The sequence below is a fragment of the Salvelinus fontinalis genome, chromosome 40 (assembly GCF_029448725.1).
Source record: "Salvelinus fontinalis isolate EN_2023a chromosome 40, ASM2944872v1, whole genome shotgun sequence".
NCBI classification, from domain to species: Eukaryota; Metazoa; Chordata; class Actinopteri; order Salmoniformes; family Salmonidae; genus Salvelinus; species Salvelinus fontinalis.
In genome coordinates this window covers 23,837,461-23,856,076 of record NC_074704.1, presented here as the reverse complement: position 1 = coordinate 23,856,076, position 18,616 = coordinate 23,837,461, and the positions used below count along the sequence as shown (strand labels likewise).

Genomic DNA, 18,616 nt, shown 5'->3' with positions numbered 1-18,616 from the left:
AGCAAGTGTTGGTTCAGGAATGTATTTATTATTTTAAATTAGGGTGGGGGTTGAGATGAGGAGGGGGATTATTTAAGATACTCTTTGAAGAGGTAGGATTTCAGGTGCTTTCGGAGGATGTGCAGGGACTCTGCTGTCCTAGCTTCAGGGGGAAGCTGGTTCCACCATTGGGGTGCCAGGACAGAATAGAGCCTGGACTGGGCCAAGAGACCAAAGGTGGCAGAGTGGAGTGCTCGGTTGGGGTGTAGGGTATGAGCATAGCCTGAAGGTAGGGAGGGGCAGTTCCTCTTGCTGCTCCATAGGCAAGTACCATGGTCTTGTATCGCAAGCACAGTGAAGGACTAATACCTAGACATCTATGCAAAACAATACGCACATTCCAAAAAGTAAAAAATAAAGAAATTAAGACATATCAGAACGAGCAATGTCAGAGTCCGGAATATAAATATATCAGTGGAGGCTGGTGGGAGGAGCTATAGGAGGACGGGCTCATTTTAATGGCTTTAATGGAATAAATGGAACGGAGTCTAACGTGGTTTCCATATGTGTGATGTGTTTGATACCGTTCCATTTATTCCATTCCAGCTATTACAATGAGGCCGTCCTCCAATATCTCCGTCGACCAGCCTCCGCTATATATATACACTGCTCAAAAAAATAAAGGGAACACTTAAACAACACAATGTAACTCCAAGTCAATCACACTTCTATGAAATCAAACTGTACACTTAGGAAGCAACACTGATTAACAATAAATTTCACATGCTGTTGTGCAAATGGAATAGACAAAAGGTGGAAATTATAGGCAATTAGCAAGACACCCCAAAAAAGGAGTGATTCTGCAGGTGGTGACCACAGACACTTCTCAGTTCCTATGCTTCCTGGCTGATGTTTTGGTCACTTTTGAATGCTGGCGGTGCTGTCACTCTAGTGGTAGCATGAGACGGAGTCTACAACCCACACAAGTGGCTCAGGTAGTGCAGTTCATCCAGGATGGCACATCAATGCGAGCTGTGGCAAAAATGTTTGCTGTGTCTGTCAGCGTAGTGTCCAGGACATGGAGGCGCTACCAGGAGACAGGCCAGTACATCAGGAGACGAGGAGGAGGCCGTAGGAGGGCAACAACCCAGCAGCAGGACCGCTACCTCCGCCTTTGTGCAAGGAGGTGCACTGCCAGAGCCCTGCAAAATGACCTCCAGCAGGCCACAAATGTGCATGTGTCTGCTCAAACGGTCAGAAACAGACTCCATGAGGGTGGTATGAGGGCCCGACCTCCACAGGTGGAGGTTGTGCTTACAGCCCGGCACCGTGCAGGACGTTTGGCATTTGCCAGAGAACACCAAGATTGGCAAATTCGCCGCTGGCGCCCTGTGCTCTTCAAAGATGAAAGCAGGTTCACACTGAGCACATGAGCACATGTGACAGAAGTGACAGAGTCTGGAGACGCCGTGGAGAACGTTCTGCTGCCTGCAACATCCTCCAGCATGACCGGTTTGGCAGTGGGTCAGTCATGGTGTGGGGTGGCATTTCTTTATGGGGCCGCACAGCCCTCCATGTGCTCGCCAGAGGTAGCCTGACTGCCATTAGGTACCGAGATGAGATCCTCAGACCCCTTGTGAGACCATATGCTGACACATGCACATTTGTGGCCTGCTGGAGGTCATTTTGCAGGGCTCTGGCAGTGCACCTCCTTGCACAAAGGCGGAGGTAGCGGTCCTGCTGCTGGGTTGTTGCCCTCCTACGGCCTCCTCCACGTCTCCTGATGTACTGGCCTGTCTCCTGGTAGCACCTCCATGCTCTGGACACTACGCTGACAGACACAGCAAACATTTTTGCCACAGCTCGCATTGATGTGCCATCCTGGATGAACTGCACTACCTGAGCCACTTGTGTGGGTTGTAGACTCCGTCTCATGCTACCACTAGAGTGAGAGCACCGCCAGCATTCAAAAGTGACCAAAACATCAGCCAGGAAGCATAGGAACTGAGAAGTTGTCTGTGGTCACCACCTGCAGAATCACTCCTTTTTTGGGGGTGTCTAGCTAATTGCCTATAATTTCCACCTTTTGTCTATTCCATTTGCACAACAGCATTTGAAATTTATTGTCAATCAGTGTTGCTTCCTAGTTGGACAGTTTGATTTCACAGAAGTGTGATTGACTTGGAGTTACATTGTGTTGTTTAAGTGTTCCCTTTATTTTTTTGAGCAGTGTATATATATATATATACAGTGCATTCGGAAAGTATACAGACCCCTTCCCTTTTTCCACATTTTGTTACGTTACAGCCTTATTCTAAAATAGATTAGATTAAATATATTTTTTTCTCATCAATCGACACACATAAATACCGTATTTACATAAGTATTTAGACCCTTTGCTATTAGAGCTCAGGTTCATCCTGTTTCCATTGATCATCCTTGAAATGTTTCTTCAACTTGATTGGAGTCCACCTGTAGTAAATTCAGTTGATTGGACATGATTCGGAAAGGCTGTCTACATAAGGTCCCACAGTTGACAGTGCATGTCAGAGCAAAACGAAGCCAAGAGGTCGAAGGATTTGTCTGTAGAGCTCCGAGACAGAAAATGTCAGCAGCATTGACGGTACCCAAGAACACAGTGGCCATCATAAATGGAATAAGTTTGGAACCACCAAGACTCTTCCTAGAGCTGGCTGCCTGGCCTAACTGAGCAATCGGGGGAGAAGGACCTTGGTCAGGGAGATGACCAAGAACCCGATGGTCACTCTGACACAGCTCCAGAGTTCCTCTGTGGCGATGAGAGAATTGTCCAGAGCACTGCACCAATCAGGCCTTTATGGTAGTGGCCAGACGGAAGCCACTCCTCAGTAAAAGGCACGTAATAGCCCGCTTGGAGTTTGCCAAAAGGCACCCAAAGGACTCTCAGACCATGAGAAACAAGATTCTCTGGTCTGATGAAACCACAATTGAACTCTTTGGCCTGAATGCCAAGCGTCACGTCTAGAGGAAACCTGGCACCATCCCTACGGTGAAGCATGGTGGTGGCAGCATCATGTTGTGGGGATGTTTTTCAGTGTAGATAGTGTTAAACAAATCAGAATATATTTTAGATTTTAGATTCCCTTTGCCTTTGCCTTGATGACAGCTTTGCACACTCTTGGCCTTCTCTCAACCACCTTCATGAGGAAAACTTTTCCAACAGTCTTGAAGGAGTTCCCACATATGTGACTCGTTTCAGGAAACGTGGTGTTTCAGGAAACTAGGCGTATGTCGCAAGTCACGACTTCACATGAGATTTGAACGTTTATTTATATTTTATATCAAAATGCATTTTTTTGGCAGAAATGCCTTCTGGAACATTTTAACTTTCATGTGCCTTAATAACAAACTTGTATGCCATCTGTAAATAAGAATAAAGTTGTTAAATTACAAGCCTAGTTGGTTTAGCCACAGAAAAAGTCAGGAACCTTCCCACTAGCCATGATTGGCTGAGATAATGAATTGGCTGTACATGCCGAGAGATGAGTTTCGGATTGGTCTGCCGTGTAGAATCTTCTGTCTATAAAATGAGCTGCTCGTTATGTGTAGATAATCCTTCTGCTGCAGTTTTTTCAAAAGATATAACATTAGCCATGGAGAACTGGAAATGTGTTGCTAATGCTCTCAATAACATTTCTGCCTTGAATATATCAGGCGCTATCGACAAAGGTCAGTGGGAAAAAGTTGTGATGGACTACTTTCAGGAGGACGATAGCACCATGCTGACTCTCTCTGACTCTGAAAATGAATCAGACGTTGAGGATATCCCTGATTTAGGTAGAAACATTTTCATTGAAGAAGACATTGTAGAGGCTTCTGATGACAGTGATGGGGGAAGAAACGGCGATCAACATAGTTGTTGTCACGGAAGAAGTTGACCAAGTTTAGAAATCAGTGGAATGTCTGGTAGAAGCAGAGTATGATAAGGAGATGAATAGAATTCTGTCGTTTGATTGCAAATGCAGAGGGAGTCGAAAAGAGAACACAGGTGGCTGTTGTATAAAACACCTGCCTCCGGATGACATCTTCAAACTAAGGGCAACCATGGCATCCGTGACAGAGAGAGAGAAAGATTTGATGATTCTTATGGCATTGCACACAGTCAGTGTGAACCAGAGTGACTTGACAGAACAACGGGCCAAGCAAGCTGTACAAACTAAACGGAAACGACACAGGACGTCTTATTTAATGAAAGGGGTTGCAGTCTGCCGTGAAGCGTTCATCCATGCATACAGGTAAGAGTCCAGCTACAGTTTCAGATATTATACGTTTATAATTTTGTCAGAAAATTGTTTTCATTGCAATTCAAAGCTTACTGTTAGCTAGTGTATGATCTGTGTAGTAATATTATTTTAGAAAGCCATTTGCATTGCTAGTTATAGCCTAATGTTAGCCAGCTAACATTGAACCTATTTGGTTAACTTGTGCTAGCTATGATAGTCGGTTTGTATTGCTAGTACTCTATGGATTAGGATTATGGTTCATTGTTTAGCTAGCTACATGTCTAAACAAAAGACCCCAAGTTAAAATATACTGTTAACTAGATAGACGTTAGATGGCTGGCTCGCTAGCTAACATTACATATATGATCTGTGTAGTAATATTATCTCAGCAAGCCATTTGCATTGCTAGTTATAGCCTAATGTTAGCTAGCTAACTAGCTAACATTGAACCTATTTGGTTACCTTTAGTTAGCTATGACAATCGGTTTGTATTGCTAGTACTCTATGGATTGGGATTATGGTTAATTGTTTAGCTAGCTAGCTACCTACATGTCTAAACAAAAGTATCCACTTTGCCAGATGATTACATGTCCCATCAAGTTAGCCAGGTGTGTCTGATGGGGATTACGGCTATCTACTGTATAATAATGCTAACATATTTGTGTCTGGAATTTGTCTTTCAGCATCAGTAGAGCACGTCTTACTCTCCTCCGCCAGTCATACAAGGAGAATGCCTCCCATCAAAAAGAGAGCTGTCCCAAGCAAGAACAGGTTACACCTGAAGCATGAGTGAAGGACAGTACTGTGACGGGTCAACATCCCACAGCTGGTTGGACTGGAGGATGGTACGGTGCTGGTGGAAAGCTATGGCTGGCAACAACACCTGGCTCTGTACTTCAGGCCGCTGACACAGATCAAGCAGTACCAGCACTTCAGGTGAATATCATTTTCATTGCATTGTATGAGGTTATTCTTCTTATCTAAACTTGGGAGGTGAATTGATGTTATGCAAGGTTGTAATGTCTTTTTTTTTTTCCTTCCTGATTTACATCTTCGATGCTCTGGAGCCTGGTGTTGTTGTCGCCAAGGAGCGTTCGGACTCAGTCGGGACCAGGTTTCAGCTGCTGCACATCGCTGACATCCTCCCTCCCGTAGATGGTCTGCTTGTACAAGCACCACCTGGACTGGACACAGCTAGACAAACTCATCTTTTTGAGAAGATCAGGGAGTTTTGTGACTAAGAGGCTATGTACATCACATGCCCTGCACCAAAGGCAAGGGCAGGACATCAACGGGATCTCCAAATGTAGATCCCTTTGTTCATTCGTGGTTCGGACGGACCAGTTCATCACTGGGTGAGAGTTCCCAGTCATCAGCGCTATCTGCAGTGCCTCTATAGACATTCACATCACTTTCTCCTGACATGTTGCTGCTACTATTTGTTTTTTTATCCTGCTGCTCAGCCACTTTTGCCCTCACTGTATGCATATAACTACCTCTATCACCAGTATCACTGATATTGTTATTAATATTGTTCTTGTACATACTGTATATTATTTTGTTCCTTCTCTACTGGCATTGACATTTGTTATTTTTTCTTTATATTGGCACTCTCTCTTTTTGATATTGCTACTATGCAAGTAACCATTTAGCTGTACTGTTTACACCTTCTGTAGATACCCATCCACTTAGCAAGATGTGGCTGGGGGTTATATCATTTCTTTCACATGACCCATCAATTTAGACAAGTGTGTCTGAGTAAGTGTCAACTAATATTTATAAAATATTTTTATCTGGACACGTTCTGTTTACCTGGAATACTATTTCCACCACTTTTAGTCTTAATCTTTATCACACTACATGACCTTTATCACATGGCCTCACGTGTGAATCCTTAAAGAGATGGGTGGGGCTAAGGCTTAAGAGGGTGTGAACAATGCTGAATGGGTGTAGACAAAAGAGCTCTCCAGTAGGTGAACCAAAATATTCTAGGGACATTTTCTCAAAAAGTGGAGTTACAAGTTAATCAATTTTCAAAGCATAATTACTTTCCCATTGTTCCTCAAATGCAGTGTATGATATACCATTTTGTAGCTCTGAGTCTCTACTTTTATCAAATGTAAAAACACAATTTACTACAGAAGATAGAATCAAGGCTGAATCATATGCTGAGCATATGTTGGCTGCTTTTCTATCACTCTGCGGTTCAACTCATCCAAAACCATCTCAATTGGTTTGAGGTCGGGTGATTGTAGACGCCAGGTCATCTGATGCAACACTCCATCACTCTCCTTGGTCAAATAGCTCTTACACAGCCTGGAGGTGTCTTTTTAGTCATTGTCCTGTCGAAAAACAAATGATAGTTCCACTATACGCAAACCAGATGGGATGGCGTATCACTGCAGAATGCTGTGGTAGCCATGCTGGTTAAGTGTGCCTTGAGTTCTAAATAAATCACAGACAGTGTCACCAGCAAAGCACCCCACACCATCACTCCTCCATGCTTCATGGTGGGAACCACACATGCGGAGATCATCCGTTCACCTACTCTGCGTCTCACAAAGACACAATGATTGGAACCAAAAATCTCAAATTTGGACTCATCAGACCAAAGGACAGATTTCCACAGGTCTAATGTCTATTGCACATGTTTCTTGGCTCAAGCAAGTCTCTTTGGTAGCGATTTCTTTGCAGCAATTAGACCGTGAAGGCCTGATTCACACAGTCTCCTCTGAACAGTTGATGTTGAGATGTGTCTGAGGTTCAGTTGACTCTAATGAACTTATCCTCTGCAGCAGAGGTAACTCTGGGTCTTCCTTTCCTGTGGCGGTCTTCATGAGAGCCAGTTTCATCATTGATGGTTTTTGCGACTGCACTTGAAGAAACTTTCTGATTTCTTCTTCGTGTCTTAAAGTAATGATGGACTGTCATTTCTCTTTGCTTATTTGAGCTGTTCTTGCCATAATATGGACTTGGTCTTTTACCAAATAGGACTTTATTCTGTATTCCACCCCTACCTTGTCACAACACAACTGATTGGCTCAAACTCATTAAGAAGGAAAGAAATTCCACAAATGAACTTTTAACAAGGCCACCTGTTAATTGAAATGCAGTCCAGGTGATTACCTCATGAAGCTGGTTGAGAGAATGCCAAGAGTGTGCAAAGTTGTCATCAAGGCAAAGGGTGACTACTTTGAAGAATCACAAATATAAAATATATTTTGATTTGTTTAACACTTTTAGCTACCACATGATTCCATACAGTATATACATATAACGTATGTATTTATATAAAGTATATAAAGTATGTATTTCGGGTATTTTATTAGGATCCCCATTAGTCATTGTAAAGGCAGCAGGTACTCTTCCTGGGGTCCACACAAAACATGAAACATTACATAATACACAATATGAATAGACAAGAACAGCTCAAGGACAGAACTACATACATTTAAAACATCACACATAGTCTACATTTCAGTACATACACACAACATATCTAGGTCAAAAAGGGGAGAGGCATTGTGCCGTGATGTGTTGCCTTTTCTGAGTTTTTAAACCAGGTTTGCTGCTCATTTGAGTCATCTGATATGGAAGGGAGTTCCATGCAATCATGGCTCTATATAATACTGTACTTTTTCTTGAATTTGTTCTGGATTTGGGGACTGTGGAAAAAAAAACTCGTAACATGTCTGGTGGGGTAAGTGTGTGTGTCAGAGCTGTGTGTGAGTTGACTATGCAAACCATTTGGAATTTTCTTATGAAAAGAAGAAGTGATGCAGTCAGTCTCTCCTCTACTTTTAGCTAAGAGAAACTGGCATGCATGGTATTGATATTAGCCCTCTGATTATAGTGAAGAGTAAGACGTGCTGCTCTATGTGCCAGCTGCAGCACCTGACCATATGACTGGGCAATAATCAAGATAAGATAAAACTAGACTCTGCAGGAGTTTGGTGTCAAAAAAGCAGAGCATCTCTTTATCACTGACAGACCATGTAAACATTATTAAAGTAACCAGTGTTCAATGACTCTTTGTACATAGGGCAAAGCAGTCTTTAAGGTGCAGGGTAGAGTACCTGGTGGTAGCTAGCTAGTAACAGTGACTAAGGTTCAGGGCAGGGTACTGGGTGGAGGCCGGCTAGTTTAACATTCTGATGGCCTGGAGATAGAAGCTGTTTAATTAACAGTGTCTCGCTCCCAGCTTTGATGCACCTGTACTGTTTCCTCCTTCTAGATGGTAGCGGGGTGAACGGACATTGAGGGAGAGGTTATTCTCCTGGCACCACTCCGCCGGGGCTCTCACCTCCTTCCTGTAGGCTGTCTCGTCATTGTTGGTAATCAGACCGACCACTGTTGTGTCGTCAGCAAACTTGATGATTTAGTTGGAGACTTGCGTAGCCACGCATGGATGAACAGAGAGTACATGAGAGGGCTGAGCACACACCCCTGTGGTGTTGTTGCTTACCTTCACTGCTTGGGGTCGGCCAGTCTGGAGTTGCACAGGGAGGGGTTCAGACCCAGGGCCTTGAGCTTAGTGATGAGCTTGGAGGGCACTATGGTGTTGAAGGCTGAGCTGTTGTCATATTTATCTTGTGCAGGTGGGATAGGGCAGTGTGCAGTACAACGGTGAATGCGTCGTCCGTGGATCTGTTGGGGCGGTATGTAAATTGTATGGGGTCTAGGTTGTCGGGTAAGGTGGAAGTGATATGGCCCTTAACTAGCCTTTCAAAGCACTTCACAATGAAAGAAGTGAGTGCTACGGGGCAATAGTCATTTAGTTCAGTTATATTCACTTTCTTGGGTACAGGAACAATGGTGAAGCAGGACACGATTAAAGAAATCGGTTGTGTTACTCATGGCTGGAATGAAAGCACCCAAGTAAATCTCCAGGACCGTTACCTGGGTTGAACAGCAGTAGTCATGTGGTGCAATTTTTTTTTTGAGGTTTGAAACAGTCCTGTTCAATGCATAGCAACATGCAGTGCCTTCCGAAAGTATTTACACCACTTATTCCACTTTTATTTTGTGTTACAAAGTGGGATTCAAATGTATTTAATATGCATTTTTTGTCAACGAGTTACACAAAATACTTTGTAATGTCAAAGTGGAAGAAAAATCAAAAATGTGTCAAAACTTAATTAAAAATAAAACACTAATATATCTTGATTAGATAAGTATTCAACCGCCTGAGCCAATATATGTTAGAATCACCTTTGGCAGTGACAACAGCTGTGAGTCTTGCTGGGTAAGTCTCTAAGAGCTTTCCACATCTGGATTGTGCAACGTTTGCCCATTATTCTTTTCAAGCTCTGTCAAATTGGTTGTTGATCATTGCTAAACAACTATTTTCAGGTCTTTCCATAGATTTTCAAGCATATTTAAGTCAAAACTGTAACTCGGCCACTCGGGGACATTCACTGTCTTCTTGGTAAGTAACTCCAGTGTAGATTGGGCCTTGTGTTTTAGGTTATTGTCCTGCTGAAAGGTGAATTAATATCCCAGTGTCTGATGGAAAGCAGATTAAACCAGGCTTTCCTCTAAGATGTTGCCTGTGCTTAGCTCAATCCCGTTTCTTTTTTATCCTGAAAAACTCCCCAGTCCTTAACGATTACAAGCATACCCATAACATGATGCAGTCACCACTATTCTTGAAAACATGGAGAGTGGTTCTCAGTAATGTGTTGTATTGGATTTGCCCCAAACATAACACTTTGTATTCAGGACAAAAGGTGAATTGCTTTGTCACATTTTTTACAGTGCCTTGTTAGTTGTTAGTTACTTAGTGCCTTGTTGCAAACAGGATGCATGTTTTGGAATATTTTTATTCAGTACAGGCTTCCTTCTTTTCACTCTGTCATTTAGGTTAGTTGTGGAGTAACTACAATGTTATTGATCCATCCTCAGTTTTCTCCTATTAAAGCAATTCAACTCTGTTACTGTTTTAAAGTCAGTATTGGCCTCATGGTGAAATCCCTACCAATAGGTGCCCTTCTTTGTGACTAATATGTGTTTGAAATTCACTGCTTGACTGATGGACCTTACAGACAATTATATGTGTGTACAGGGATGAGGTAGTCATTCAAAAATCATGTTAAACACTATTTTTGCACACAGAGTTATGTGACTTGTTAACCAATTTTTATTATTATGTGACTTGTTAACCAATGTTTTACTTTTGAATGTATTTAGGCTTGCCATAAAAATAAGAGGTTGAGTAGTTATTGACACAAGACATTTCAGCTTTTCATTAAAAAAAATAATAATTTGCAAAACAATTCCACATTCACATTATAGGATATTGTGTGTACACCAGTAATCGAAACATTCAGGATGTAACACAACAAAATGTGGAAAAAGTCAAGGGATTTCAATACTTTCTGAAGGCACTGTACATGTTAAATGATTGGCAACTGTGGTATGCTACAACTGTGCTACGTGGAGCTTCTTTGAAATAAATGCCAGTCAGCACTTATGCTCTAAATGTGAACCACATTGTTCCAACTTCCAACAGACACAATTGTACATGTTCATTTACGACATTTGAACTGGGCAGTTTTGTTTCTTATAAAAAAGGGGGGGAGCAGGGTGGTTCAATCTAAATCCAGTTAAATGCACACTGCAACTCAGCCACAGTGAGGGTAAACAAAGAACGCTGCTGGCTTCCTGAGTGTAGGACGTTTTTTCGGACAAAGGAGAATGTAGCCTATGTGGCGCAGAGAGAGGGAGGATGTGAGCTGAGTTGTTGGACGTTTGTTGTGGCTTCGAAAGTATTCTGTCACGTTCACATTGTATTCAGCAGTAGAATTCAACTGAAAAGAAAACAACGTTCAACTGACAATTAAGAGTTCATAGACTACTTTTTTTTTTAGTTACAAATAGTTAACAAATGCATTGGTTGTCTCAGTTAGCGCTGGATTTAATGCTACTAATTAAGACGTGAAATTAGTGAATGCACTCTTTATTCTTCAGCTTGTTCAGGAAAAGTAGGTAGCTGCTTACGTTCGATGAAGTAACAGGAAAGCCCTCATTTCCCAATGAAATCTTTGCACTCGTACTGTCTGAAAGTTGAATGTTTACACAGCAGATGCTGGTAGGGGTAAGCGACCAAAAGATAACCTCGTAGCTTAGCTCCTCTGATTGGACGAAAGAGGATTGTTTTAATGGAGATCTGACTGCAACAAAACCCAAAGCTGACGGCGAGTGTGACCCAATTCCACCAAGGAGTTACAGTAAAGTAGAGGTTCGCTCTCAATTGTCACTTTATTTTAGAAGTGGATCGAATGACTTCATTACATTTACATTTTAGTCATTTAGCAGACGCTTTTATCCAGAGCGACTTACAGGAGCAATTAGGGTTAAGTGCCTTGCTCAAGGGCACATCAACAGTTCTCATTCATTTCCCTTTTACATGGGTTTACAGTGGTTAAACTATTTGTTTTAGTTGTGTTAAGAGTCTTAGTTAGCATTGTCTTATTTTGCATAGTCTTATTTTCACATATAAAAAAAGATTTCTAAATAAAAATGTACACTGTGGCCAAAAGTATGTGGACACCTGCTCCATCTCGTTCAGAATCATGGGCATTAATCTGGAGTTGGTCCCCCGTTTGCAGCAATAACAGCATCCACTCTTCTGGAATGGCTTTCCACTAGATGTTGGAACATTGCTGCGGGGACATGCTTCCATTCAGCCACAAGAGCATTAGTGAGGTCGGGCACTGATGCTGGGCGATTAGGCCTGGTTCGCAGTTGGCATTCCAATTCATCCCAAAGGTGTACAGCTATTTTCAGGTTTCTCCAGAGATGTTTGATCGGGTTAAAGTCCGGGGTCTGGCTGGGCCACTCAAGAACATTCAGAGACTATGGTCGTTGTACTGCTGGTTCGCCCCAGTCTTGAGGTCCTGAGTGCTCTGCAGCAGGTTTTCATCAAGGATTTCTCTGTACTTTGCTCCATTCGTCTTTCCCTCAATCCTGACTAGTCTCCCAGTCGCTGCCACTGAAAAGCATCCCCACAGCATGATGCTGCCACAATCACGCTTCACTGTAGGGATGGTGCCAGGCTTCCTCCAGACACGCATGACACTTGGCATTCAGGCCAAAGAGTTCAATCTTGGTTTCATCAAACCAGAGAATCTTGTTTTTCATGGTCTGAGAGTCTTTCGGTGCCTTTTGGCAAACTCCAAGAGGGCTGTCATGTGCCTTTTTTTCATCAGGCCACTCTACCATAAAGGCCTGATTGGTGGAGTGCTGCAGAGATGGTTTTCCTTCTGGACGATTCTCCCATCTCCACAGAGGAACTCTGGAGCCATGTCAGGGGGTGACAATCGGTTTCTCGGTCACCTCCCTGACCAAGGCCCTTCTCCCTCGATTGCTCAGTTTGGCTGGGTGGCCAGATCTAGGAAGAGTCTTGGTGGTTCCAAGGAGCCACTGTATTCTTGGGGACCTTCAATACTGCAGACATTTTTTGTTACCCTTCCCCAGATCTGTGCTTCGACACAATCCTGTCTTGGAGCTCTACGGACAGTTCCTTTGACCTCATGGCTTAGTTTTTGCGTTGACATGCACTGTCAACTGTGGGCCCTTTATATAGACAGATGTGTACCTTTCCAAATCATGTCCAATCAAGTGAATTTTCCACAGGTGGACTCCAATCAAGTTGTAGAAACATGTAGAAACAGGATGATCAATGGTAACACCATGCACCTGAGCTCAATTTTGAGTCTGATTTTAAAGGGTCTGAATACTTATGTGAATAAGGTATTTGGTCAAATAAAAATAAGAAATGTTTTTTAGAATAAGGCTGTAATGTAACAAAATGTGGAAAAAGTCAAGGGGTCTGAATACATATCGAAAGCACTGTATATATCCTATATGATGAAACAAACAATCAACAGCCTCTTTTGTTCTGTAACTTTTGATGGTTCCCCCTAGCCTGGTCTCATACTGGTATGACACCAAATGAATACGGAGGGGAGTTTGCTAAAGCACGAAACAGACTGGAACACCAGTCTAGGATCCCACTGCCAGGATGTCTTGATTAAAATGGTTAATTTATATGGGGTGTGTTCTTGTCTACACAGGTACAATGGCTCCCTACCCAACGGAGACAGGGGGAGGCGGAAAAGCCGCTTTGCACTGTGCCGGAGACCCAAGGCCAGCGGGGTGAAACCCAGCACAGTGCACGTGGCGTGCACACCTCAGGCAGCCAAGGTAGGAGCTAGGAAACGGTCATACGGTATGCTGGAATTTAAGACTTCTTTCTGTAATCGTAGAAACGCTCTTATACAATGTAATGTATGCTTGATTAAAAAACAAGCTTCTCTCTATAAGAGGCATTATATCTCCACTCAGAACGAGGGCACCTGAAGTAAATGTAATTGGTAATGACATCATCCGGCTACTCCTAACATCAAACTTTTCCCTCACCACCTGCAGGCCATCAGCAACAAGGACCAGCACAGTATCTCCTACACTCTGTCCCGGGCCCAGACGGTGGTGGTGGAGTACACTCATGACAGCAATACAGACATGTTCCAGGTGAGTGTGTCCTCAGCGTGTCCTCACTGCTCAAGTCAAGCCTGGTCCCAGATCTGTTGTGCTGTCTTGCCAACTCATGGTCGACTGTGTGATCACGCTCTCTGTAGCCGATGTGAGTAAGACTATATAACTTTAACTAATAAATGGCATGAAAACGATAGAAGACTTGGCTAACAGGGAACAATCTTAGTGAAAGCACTAATGGTTGAGAGACCACATAAAGAGGAGACAAGGAAAGGAAGCCATTTGAGTACTGAGACATAGAACACATATCTGGGATTCCTAAAGCTAATCTAAATAAAGAACGGAATCAGTTTAGTTACTATATATGCCTCTCTAAAAAAAACATTGCAAGAAAATTACTTAAGCTAAAAGGAGTATACACTGATAATTCATATACCTCTTCCCTTCTATCCCAGATTGGGCGTTCCACAGAGAGCCCCATAGACTTTGTGGTGACGGACACGGTGCCTGGCAGCCAGCAGAGCCACGGGGGGGAGGGCCAGACCCAGACCCAGCCTATCCAGAGCACCATCTCGCGCTTCGCCTGCCGCATCATCTGCCAGCGGAGCCCGCCGTACACCGCTCACATCTACGCCGCCGGCTTCGACTCCTCCAAGAACATCTTCCTGGGGGTGAGTTGGTGATTGTGATGAAAACGAAATAGCTGCCATATAATTAGGATAGAAATACTACTAATATGATATACTGTTCCTCTGTAAGCATTTGCAATTAGCATGCATGATACAATGATGTTTAGAAGTCATAATATCACCTTGAAAGAACTATGAACTATTAGAACTAAAAGTATTGCACGCATATCTCTGAAACTCTCCTATTCTACTTTCTATCCCTTCTTTCCCCCAGGAGAAGGCAGCCAAGTGGAGGACACAGGAAGGACAGATGGACGGGCTGACCACTAATGGCGTGCTGGTGATGCACCCTCGCCACGGCTTCACACAGGACTCCAAGCCGGGCGTGTGGAGAGAGATCTCTGTCTGTGGCAACGTCTTCACCCTCAGAGAGACCCGCTCTGCCCAGCAACGGGGCAAGATGGTGGGTAGCTAGTAGACACATACACAGACACAAGCATGCACACAAGCACACATGTACACACACGGATGCGTGCGCACACATGAAGTAACAAGCACTAACATGTGTAGATGTTCACGCACACACTCCTGTGCAGTCTCATTGAGAGATTCTACTCCCTGTCAGCCGTGCCTTGCCATTATTTTGCAGGGACATTGTTTTAAGAAGCTGTTTCTGAAGCCTTAAATACTGCACTAACTGAATGGAAGCCACCAGCTAATATCCCCAATTCTCACACTAACTTGGAAAAATGTATCTCTGGAACCATTTTTCAGGACATAGACTCTACCGTCCTCCAAAATGTTATTTTTGTGTAACTTCATTAAGCCATTGAACAACAGCTCTGTGATATGAGCAGATGGGACATCTTAACAAATTAATTAGTTATCTCACTTGTACAGAATAGTCTGGTTGGAGGTCTCTGTTTCTCAAGCACAGAAATCGGACTCTGATTTATTATGTGATACAGTAGGTCTGTTATGTCACTGATAATAATCTCCCCTGGGAAACCCTGACTCTAGACTTTTAAGTTCCATCCCTTCCTCCCAGAGACCACACAGTCAGTTTGGAAGATTTCAGTGTGTCAGAGGAATTCTCATAGGAATACCCCCCCCCCCCCTTCCTCACCGTCATTTTGGGAGGAATGACTGAGAGTCTGAGACATGCTGTTATTATGATTATGATGTGGTTTGGCCTTTAGACTTTAAAACTGAGGCACGAGAACGGCCAGGGAAGGGGGAGAGGAAATGCAGAGAGCTGATGAGAGGAAGGGATGCTGGTTCAATGGGTTTAGTCACAGCAGGTCTGCACACTGTCTGAAACAAAACCAAGATTTCTTTGATCTATTATTGAGGTACATATTGAAGGCCAATAATACAGGACGATGCTCAATATAATATACTTACAGTATCTCTCCTCACTCCAAACAAATGAAAAGCACTACGTTAAGTCCCTTAATGGAGAACCCAGGATCCCACCTTCACCCCACAGCTATTAAATGTGGCATCCGTAGGTTGCCGTCTACTGGACCGTTGACACATTTAATCAAGGCAGACTGCAGAGCAACTCCATGTGGAGCATGTGTTTGTATTGTGTCTGTTAATATCTTGCCATCTCTTTGCTAATATTTCTGTGTCTCTTGTCCTCACCTCTCTCCCATTGCAGGTGGAGAGCGAGAGCCAGGAACTGGTGGATGGCTCGCTGATCGACCTGTGCGGCGCCACCCTCCTGTGGCGCACGGCCGAGGGCCTCTCGCGCACTCCCACCGTGAAGCACCTGGAGGCCCTGAGGCAGGAGCTGAATGCCGGGCGGCCCCAGTGCCCCGTGGGTTTCAACACCCTGGCCTTCCCCAGCCTCCGCCGCAAGGAGATCCTGGATGAGAAACAGCCCTGGGCCTACCTCCGATGCGGCCATGTGCACGGCTACCACGCCTGGGGAGGCCAAGGACGGGAGCCCGAGGATGAGGTGGTGGAGGTGGGCCGTGAGAGGGAGTGCCCCATGTGCCGAACCAGGGGGCCATATGTACCGTTATGGCTGGGGTGTGAGGCGGGGTTTTACTTGGACGCGGCACCGCCCACACACGCCTTTAGTCCGTGTGGTCATGTGTGCTCGGAGAAGACAGCGGCGTTCTGGAGCCAGATCCCGCTGCCACACGGCACGCACACTTTCCACGCCGCGTGTCCGTTCTGCGTGCAGCAGCTGGCCGGCGAGAGCGGCTACCTCAGACTCATCTTCCAAGGGCCCTTGGACTAGATAATGGACAGCGGTCTCCTCCCAAACCCCAACTGACGCTTCACAACTACCAGGGTTGTGATCATTAAGGCACACAACCGAAAACATCTTAAAACATTTTGCAACAGAAAATGAACATTTTAGTTTCTTATTGGACAAATCCAGGTAGTCCCTCACTGTTTCAGACAGTTTTCTTCTGTTTGGTGGCTAATGAACATGACCCAAGACCCCAACTGACGCTTCACAACTACCAGGGTTGTGATCATTAAGGCACACAACCGAAAACATCTTAAAACATTTTGCAACAGAAAATGAACATTTTAGTTTCTTATTGGACAAATCCAGGTAGTCCCTCACTGTTTCAGACAGTTTTCTTCTGTTTGGTGGCTAATGAACATGACCCAAGGGCCATTAAATAACCAAGTGAATGGTGGAAAAACAGCTTAAAGGACTGTTAAACATTTCTTAACTTAAATATTTTGGAGAGCTACGGAATACTTTTTTGCTTTTTTTCCAAGTGACCTTTTTTCTAGCAGTGCTGTTTTCGATACTATAATTCTATTTTTATGTTAACAATAAAAAAGCGCTACAGTATATGCTAACACAGAAAACTCTTCCACAGGTGCAGATTTGTAATGTTCTGATGCAAAATCCATTGTGAGGCTGTGTGTGTGTGGCTTGACGTTTATAGTCGTTTCTTTTTCTATCTGAAACTTATGAGGCAATTGTAGCAGAAACAAGCATACTTTGTAATGCTAGCTACTGTTTTGGAATGACCTCCTTTTTCTTAGACATGAAGACCCATGTTGTTAAACTAGGCCTCAATATTTGGCGATTGCATAAAAAAAGTGCTTATGGCCTTGTACCTTTTTTACCATGAATCCCAACATGTACTCTATCTTAATGCTATCAATCACCACATCAACACGTAGGTATAAGGTGGTATTAGCAGTGGAAGAATTACATAATACAAAATAATATCACTTTTCTCTCTGTGTACCCTTCTGAACAAGGACTGGAGAAACAGATCTATGAATTGACTGATGGAAACTTGTTGACAATGACACATATCTGAATGTCCAGACTGTGTTCAAAGCAAGTGATCAGTTTTTTTTTTTCAATTGAAGTGTGGCCCTAAACACATTGACTTTTCAGATGGTATGAAAGTTTTCCCCTCTCATCTTCCATGTGTACCTGCATTCAGTGTGTATATAATATTTATGTTTATGTTTGTGTGTATGTTACTTTACCCATGTATCGTCTTCTGATCTTAATTTACGCAGTGATTTGTACCCCAATTTGAGTAATGTGTGAGAGCTTATTTTCTTTACCGTTCAACCAACTTACATTCATGTTTCACCAGTTTGTTCTGCTTTATATCTTCTTGATCGCCTGATGCCTTTATACAGGATGTTGAGTATTATTTCTGCAAAGAGGGTTGCTGTTGCAGACAACAGATTTTTTTTACCAATTGGAAACAATAAAAGTTAAAAGCTTTTAAATTGTTCACATTTGTGTGAGTGCTCTCTTTTTCCAGTCCACTGTTGGAATCCAAGATCATCAATCCACACTGGACAGAACTCATGTATACTAGATATTTGGTTTATTTAGCTAAAATAAATAAGATATGCAATAACATTCACCCTATTATACACAGTATTCATTTGGATTGACAGTACTAGCTAGTTCACATAAAAATGATTTATAAGTAGTAGGTTGGAGATGGGCAACTATATTTGTATTTTTTTTAGGAACTCTCAACTTACTTAATAATAGAATACACAAGTTGCAATTTCTAAATTTGGTTGCGTATCAGCAGTCACTCAAATAGCCCAAGTCAGCTAAACGTTTTTTGATTGGTAAGTTACTCTAGCGGCCAGCTATCTAAACTTGTAGTAAGCATGGGTGAATTACCGACCGGGGTGGGGCCCATTGATCATCAGTTATCATATTAAAAACTGCAAACATTTGCCTTCATCCTATGGCAAAATGACACAACAGTGGTAGGCCTTATCACC

General features: G+C 43.3%; 1 protein-coding gene across 3 annotated transcripts in view; it reads left to right on the top strand.

Moving 5' to 3' along the window:
* Positions 1-18,105, top strand: part of LOC129839262 (E3 ubiquitin-protein ligase pellino homolog 1-like) — a 48,586-nt gene extending 30,481 nt beyond the window's left edge. Inside the window, exons 1-8 of one of the 3 annotated variants that reach the window (XM_055906569.1) lie at positions 2,090-4,253; positions 4,925-5,177; positions 5,309-5,596; positions 13,319-13,448; positions 13,674-13,775; positions 14,195-14,410; positions 14,643-14,831; positions 16,032-18,105. In XM_055906569.1, coding sequence (XP_055762544.1) covers positions 5,397-5,596; positions 13,319-13,448; positions 13,674-13,775; positions 14,195-14,410; positions 14,643-14,831; positions 16,032-16,619 — 1,425 coding nt within the window. In that variant the 5' untranslated portion in view covers positions 2,090-4,253; positions 4,925-5,177; positions 5,309-5,396 and the 3' untranslated portion in view covers positions 16,620-18,105. Of the gene's footprint in view, positions 1-2,089; positions 4,254-4,924; positions 5,178-5,308; positions 5,597-13,318; positions 13,449-13,673; positions 13,776-14,194; positions 14,411-14,642; positions 14,832-16,031 lie in introns of those variants that run through there. The other 2 variants (XM_055906570.1, XM_055906571.1) reach the window with 2 other exon arrangements.
* Positions 18,106-18,616: the final 511 nt, after the last annotated feature.